General features: G+C 33.7%; 1 protein-coding gene across 1 annotated transcript; it reads right to left on the reverse strand.

The window, feature by feature from the left end:
* Positions 1-7341: 7341 nt before the first annotated feature.
* Positions 7342-7848, reverse strand: LOC137403913 (protein BTG1-like). Its single transcript, XM_068090064.1, has one exon. It carries the CDS (start codon positions 7846-7848, stop codon positions 7342-7344), a length of 507 nt encoding a protein of 168 aa, XP_067946165.1.
* Positions 7849-8066: the final 218 nt, after the last annotated feature.

Consider the following 8066-nt stretch of genomic DNA (forward strand, 5'->3'; position numbering starts at 1 on the left):
CTGCAATATAGTTCATCAACATATATATAACTGCTCACTTTATTAAACACGAATGCCAGACAACCATTGGGCCTTTCTGATACAGTGCACCCCAGGGTTACAATGTCCCTGTTTTACGGTTTTTCGCCTTACGAAGGGAACACAATGGTTTCCGTCGTTTCCATACGACTTTTTGGCCATACGACATCAACAAGAATGTCTCTCAAAATTCAAATTTAGTGGTCTGTGTGCTGTATAAGTCGGAATAACGAAGATGCCAATATGCTGTTCTGCGAAATTCCTCCCACAACGCTTAAAAGAGATACAATGCTTGCTCTCTGTCAGTTCCGCATTATTCGTTATAAGTTACAGTGAAAACAAAACCAGAAACAGGTAAAAAAGATTAAAACGATGATAAAATTAAAGTTTAGAAAAATACATACTAAAACTTATTTTCAAGTTTAAGTGTGTGTTTAGTAAGTTAAATTCATTTAAATTAAATTTAAAGTTTATGTTATACGGCTGTCTCAAAAAAGCAGCTCCATATAGCATGTAATGTACATCGTAATGTTATATTTTATTGCAGATCATAAACACTAAATATACTAATTTACTGTAGGTAACTATAGTAACTAAGGTTAATATACTATTTTGTTTTCAATGTATAATATGTATGGCATGGCATGTACATAAAATTTTGATGTTTTGTACCATGTTACTATGGGTTTCTATAACCCTTCATATGACATGTTCGACTTATGATGCCAACATCGGAACGAATTAACGTCGTATGACAGGGGCCCACTGTACTTTACTTTTCTGTTAATAGGTACCACCAATGTTCACAACAATAATCTACATTAATAACGGCGACTAACAACAATTTTTTAATAATTATGAAGCCTACCTGGCAACAATTTTCAATGCCACCAACAAATGACAAAAAACGTACGTCCCATAATGAAGCAGTAGTGTGGATGATTTTTATACTATTTTATTTAATATTTTATTTTTATACTATTAATAAATTGCACTTTTTCAATGTATGAACATGTGTCTTACGTCTACTAGCTTGTATGAATGCTGCGTTTCCCCATCGCTTGGATGATGTTATCCAAACATCAAATGCATTAGTTCATGGCATTCTTCGGGTCTTGGAAAATATTTGAATTCAAAATTCTGTCTGGTTACTGAGAACTAGCCTCTTGAACATCTACCTGTGGGTTACCTGATTAAATATAACAGAGATCCCAGGCATCGCCGGCCCTACTGCTAGTAATACACTAAAACTTAGAACCTTTGTTGAAAACCCTTAGAACCTTTGTACCACCAAGTCCCCTCAGCAACCCTACCTATATTGTATATCAACACTGCTAGCCAAAAACTTCACATTGTAAATTTTGTTAGCACTTCAATGCTCAATATTACAGAAAATTAGATAAAAAACTTTGTCAAGGACATCTAATCCAGAGTTTAGTACATTTTAAATGCTATGAAGTTTGTTACTCACTAAGTTATTGAATAAAAATACAAAATAGAGTATTGCCAAAGGATCATTTCCTCATTTATTGATGTTGAATGGAAATATGGAACAGATCTAAAAGGTGCTAAATTTGTGTATCATACATCCCCAGAATGACTGAACACATAAACAGTAGTACATGTACCTTGAGATATGAGATTAATTCGTTTAGACCCAGGCTCAGAGTTTGAAGAGCTAGAAATTCAAACAATTATTTCCCATTTAAAATTAAGGAAATAGATTCAATCTGTTTCAACCCTTCAAAATACTCCTAACCCACCCCATGCATAATATTGTTATATATACTACACAGCAGAATACATTTGAATGTGAAACAATCTCACAACTAAAAATCTAAAACAAAAACCAGGTAATAATACAATAAAAAATGAATACTGTGTTCGTATCTCTAAGACAAATGAATTTGATTTGCATGTGACTGCTGTATAGGATAATACAAATGCATCAAGCAAATGTCGTTAAATACTTGTTAACATCATCGTTAAAAATGTCGTTAATAGTCACACAAAATTTCACTAAATATGGAATCGACTACGGCATGATGAACAAATAAAGCTCCTTGAACACTAACCAATCGTGAAAGATATTTCAATATAACCTAGCGATAAGTCTGAACCGAAAGCTCTTGTCTTTTCGCTAACTGCCGTGTGAGCTAAGCTTGTGTTTCAGCAATCAGCTCAAATTTCAGCCAAAGATTAAGTTCAAATTTGGGCTCGGATTCCAAAAAATTCATATCTCAAGTGGCTCGTATCTCAAGGTACTAGTGTACTAACATTAACTTAAATACAATTACATCTAAATGGACTATCACCATTAGAGCTGTAGTAGACCATCAAAAGTTGGATACCAAAAACAATATAAAGTTTTAACACTTGCATAATAGGTTGTAAGAGAATGTCCAAACATGCAAACAAAGAGCACTTGTTATAATAGTTACACTTGCTACTTCATAAAATAGACTATTAATTAAATAGATACACTGTCAAATTAGAACAATCGAAACAAATAAAGTAAATTATCCAATAATTTGGTTAAAACGTGTTAAATAAAAACTTTTACAGATTTACATAAGCTATGAACAATTTAATGATACCCCTAGAATGCCTGCTTTTCTTACCGACATTCTAGAAATCAGATTGTATTTAAGCAAACCTACGAATTGACCTATAAGTCAATACATTGAGATGCAAGCTTTACCAAATATAAATCTTTAAACTTGGTTTTGCACTCAACTATTGATCATTGGCATTAACAGTTATTCTGTTGCAAATCTTTTAATTCATATGTAGACACAAATGTGTACAAATACAAATGCGCAATTATGCTCGTCACACAGCAATAGGGAACCACCTGCCAAAATTGAATCATTTACTGCTATCAATGATATACAGCCCCCCAAGGATAGGCGACGGCTATCATATGGGCGGGGTTTAATGATCGTTCTCTGTTAGGATTGTGCTAGCCTGGGTTTTGCAGCTAACACAATTCTCGCGGGCGGTCGCGTTGCCTTGTTAGGTTTTGGAAAACACGACTCGCTGTTATCGTTTCATAAGCTCATTCAGTCAGTAAACCCCGCGGTTCACAATAACAAACCTTGAATTTCTACAATGTAAGGGTAATAACTAACCAAAATAATGGATCCATGCAAAATAAAACATTTCAAATTACCTACTTTTACTAATTTTGAAATTGGTAAAGGTCACAGTATATGCTTAATGTTGAATATAATTTACCCAAAATTACCCGAACAACGGCCTTTTTTCCTAGTTTTGGATTAATATTTTGCCACCCCTAATATAAAATGACAATGTCTTTCATCGTTGTCACAGTGTACCTATCCCATCTTATTGTACCTGGTCAATATGATGGGACAGCAGGCAAAGCTGTGCAGTGTAGTTTTCATACTCAAAATATAAATATAAAACCGAACTTGGGCTATTTCACGATTGTGACTATTAATATCACGAATGCTTGTGAATGGCAACTGGCTGATCATAACAGTGACAATATTGGGATACTATATTTATTTGACAACAAAATGAATTCAACAGATCAGTAAAATAACCACTATAGTTCATAATATTTGTAAATTTACAAGGGGCTTTATTCAGCATATTTATTTGTTCAGGTGCCGTGTTCGGGTTCATCCCAACAGAGCTCGATCATTAAGCCTCACCCACATGATAGCCGTCGGCTATCCTTGGGGGGCTGTATATCATTGCTGCTATGAAGTATAATCTTTCATAATTGAGCTAATTATACATTTTAGGCCTGAAACTCTAATAATTCAAGAAGATGTGGCGTCTCTCTTTGCTGCAATGAACTCAAGAGCTTTGGATATAAACAATTAATCATGTGACGCATTTATTTATATAAAAAAGCATCATTTATGCATATACGAACAATAATTCTAGCTCCAACCATTTTTTAAATATTTTGACAAAAATAATGAAGCTTAGCTGGTATAAGATACTACCTATTTAATGCTACAACTGAAGTTCTACAAAGAGACAGCACTTTTTTAATTTTCGATTCAACACAAACAAAATTTTATAATTCCCTTAATGTCAGAGCCATTATTGTAATAAGCAAATCAACGCTTTCTGAATTTGTAAAGCCTTTCCGCAAAATATATTGCGCGTTGAGAGGCAGATTATAGAGATCTGCAAAACAGTGTAGAAGCAATGATATACAGCCCAAATGGGGGCTGTATATCATTGGTAGAAGCCTATTGAGCTTACAATCAATTTTTTTACATTTACATTTCAAAGCGACCTTGTGACATAATTTTGCTCGATGTACTTATGAGGTAGAGCCGGATAGTTCAATGGTCATATTTGCTTTACTTGACGATAATGATGACTTATTAATCAAGCTGTCAAATTGCGTAGTTATATTTTTGAAAATGCTTAAAACAAACTCAAACGATTAAACCTCTAAGAACTGTCAAAGAGCTAGAGTAGACAAAGAAGTTTAATTTGGCTAAGGAACGCGATTCAAACATTTTTATGTAACATCTAGTTTGATGAAAAAACCGGTAACAGCATTTCCAAAAAATGCAGATTATTCTTGATTTATTGAAACATAACTCAACATAATCTTCGTTTTTTCTCTTTAAAAACACCATTTTAATTAAAGCAGATACTGGTACATAATTACATATGCAATAGGTATATGCAAAACATTTTAAAACACGAACTCCAATAAAAAAAAATGTGGGCAGTTTCAGTTACGTTCCGGAAATAGTCCGCGTATGATTAAAACTAAAACTGGTTAGTCGTAAATTAACTCAAAAATATCGATACTTTTTGAGCCTAACCTTTCTAACCTGTTTTCTTCACAAACCAACTACAAGTATTTTATTTTGCATTACCGTATGTATTCTCGACCCGTTTTACCAATGCGATTTTTTTTAAATAAGAGCTATTAAACTGCTGTACACACTAAAACCATTTCTACTATTGTTGAACCGAGCCTCCCTGCATTTGTGCTTTCACGTACATGTTTATAATATTGGTGGTTTGACTTTTTCAATTTCTAGCACATTTTATTGTCGTAACATGTTTTGTATTGAAGCTAGAAAACAACATCGATACTTGTTTTACTCCAATATTGATAAAGAGTTTTATTAAAGTTGCTGGTTGATGCATAGTAATCTACCACTTATAGATGGTCTGATACTGTGAGCATTATTTGAAAATTGATGGAACTGTATCAAAGTAAGCTACTTGAAGTTGTTATAACAAGCTTATGTTGATGTAAGCCGTGGTACCTTTTGGAAAACATATTGTAAAATATGACTATTGATTACCACAATAAAGATTGCTCATATACATATGTACAATAAATGTAATAATCATAGTCGGTGTACACATAAGTGATGGCTGCTAAATAATCTGCGATGATCCATAATCTCAAGTGTCTTGCAACACAATTAGGGACAAAAATAAAATATAGTTTATATATAGATATAAATATAAACTATATTTTTATATAGTTTATATGAATACATACCTTGATGACTTTAATTAATGCCTATAAATACACTATATATATATACTATCTATATATATATGTAGTGTATTCATAGGCATAATTAAGATCAATTATTTTACCAAGTAATTCAAGTGTATCGTAAAGTATGTAGTTTTGCCTCAAATCAAATCACTCTGCCATTTGATCGATGTGAAATCATTTCTATTATAAGTAGACTTGAAAATTAAAATCAGCTTAAACGCACTTGGTAACTCACGTTTTATATATGTATGTTTAAATAATAATGCCACTCCTCTTTTTCAACGAAAATGCATTTTCTAATAAGTGATAATAAAGTTGATAAAATATTAATTTTTAGATGGGATTTTTCATCTTAATAAATGTTTTTGAAATAAAATGTGTAGTAACTCAATTTGTACAACATTCACCTAGTTGGATTGACCGATATGATACTATTTAGTGCGACTGATGTTTAATTATCGCACATTGGAAAAGTAATTGCAGTCTCTGCAGACTCTTGGTTTCTATGTCTCACTTATTCAAACTTCATTATTTTTGGATGGGATTGAGTGACTCATTGCCATGAACTACTCATACATTATTGTAAGAACTTTATTGAAGTTGCATTCAAAACTTAAGTTGGCAGCTTTGCAGCCTGTTGTGCCAAGTACCTTTTACACAATCATTGTTTATCTCCGAACTGGTGGGAACACTCTCTTCTATGTTTTTATGTAACAATACAAAAACTAATTAAAAAATGCAAACATGAAGACAGGTAACATATCTGGGGTATCAGAAAACCTTTACATACGGTATATGGTGTTTACACTCTATTAACTATATCCCGAAGAGCTATAAATATACTTACATGTATAACAGTGGCATTCCAATTAGCATTTGCCTAGCAGTGCAATAGCATTGCTCGTGTTCAAAAGGTTGTTCACTGGATTTACAATACTGCATAAAAAATCCAGCATCTGGAGATGATGATGTTAATATCACCAGCTTTTTCATGGCTGGTGCATGTAGCATTGTTATGGACATATATATTTCATGTGGATAGCATTCGTGTGGGTGATGCAATTGTATATGGGAATTATTTCATCAATCATTCAAGCAGTATATTTTGCACAATCTTGTAAAGTGGGTGCCTAAAGGTCACATAGCGGTTTTGAAAGGGCCTTCAAGCCATGATGTGGTTGAATGTCTTCAACTGAACTTATTTTTAATCGTCTTGATAATACTACACGCTTCACCGAAACTTCAAGAAGCAATTCTTTAACTAATAGTCGGATTCAATTGTTATGTACTTCAGGCCATGGAACAAAGCCATAATACATATTCCTGTTGTCTAAAACGTTGGATCTTAAATCACATTCACAGACATAGCAAGAATGAGAACACACGTCTACCTTGGGCTGATTATTATTGTCATAACATTTAACAAACTAAAAATGTAGAAAAATATTTTGATTCCAATATACAGTCATTACGCAATGTACACTTTACAGCTTTATGGTACATATTCTAACAATGATATACAAAGCACTGTTTTATATGGCCAACTCTAGTGACCAAAACTACACCATCTCCTCATGGATTTGAAGTCAGTTTCTTAGAAAAATGGCAGGAAAAAGAATAACAAAAGAGAAGACTTCCCTATAGTATGTTTGGTCATCACTCAGCAGTGTAACATGCATTTGATTGGCACATTGAAACAGGTTATGCTACAGAATTTGGTTTAAATAGTAGTACCATAAATAAAGACAGCAAAAATTGCACATTACATGGCAGAGATCAACAGGAGGAAAATAGTTGAAGCATTAGGATGCGAAAGCCGCATATGGTCGGAGCCCAAGAGTGTTGATTGAATACCCTTGAGTAGCATGACTAATTCCTCTCGTGAACTGCTCCTTGCATGATGGTAAAATTTTTCTGCTTTCCAAAATTGATGGTGATCGTTTTTGACTTTGATCACCAGATCGCAACTCAATTTGTCCAATACTTCCACTTTCTCCAATTCTATATGACACATCACTAGGGTCAATCCACATGGTCAGCTCATCAGGGAATAGACCAACTGAGCAATCAGTAGCTATACCACTTTCTTTAACAGCAACATCCACAATAGGATCCATAACCTGAGCATTAATACGAATACATCTGTAGCCTGATCCCCTGTGAGGTAGTTCTGGAAACCAATGGTCTTGATAATGGTTCTGTAGAAGCGCCTTCAACGTACATTGGAACTGCTCAACACATTCTTTGTTCAATTTGCTTCTCATAAGCTTTGTCAAAAACCCAACAGCAGCATTCACCTCTTCCCGCATCGTGCTACAAATAGAGCTAATACTTGTAAAAACTGCATGAAACAACCTATACCAGGGTTTTTCCTAATACACATCTCACATTTGTAGTCTACATAAAACGTGAATATATACACATGAACTAATGCATAATTAATTGCAACAACCTCATTTTCGACCAAGAGCAGCATCACTATAGACAATGTCTAACACTAAAGCTCATTTGAAGTCATATGGCAGCA

The sequence above is a fragment of the Watersipora subatra genome, chromosome 1 (assembly GCF_963576615.1).
Source record: "Watersipora subatra chromosome 1, tzWatSuba1.1, whole genome shotgun sequence".
Taxonomy (NCBI): Eukaryota; Metazoa; Bryozoa; class Gymnolaemata; order Cheilostomatida; family Watersiporidae; genus Watersipora; species Watersipora subatra.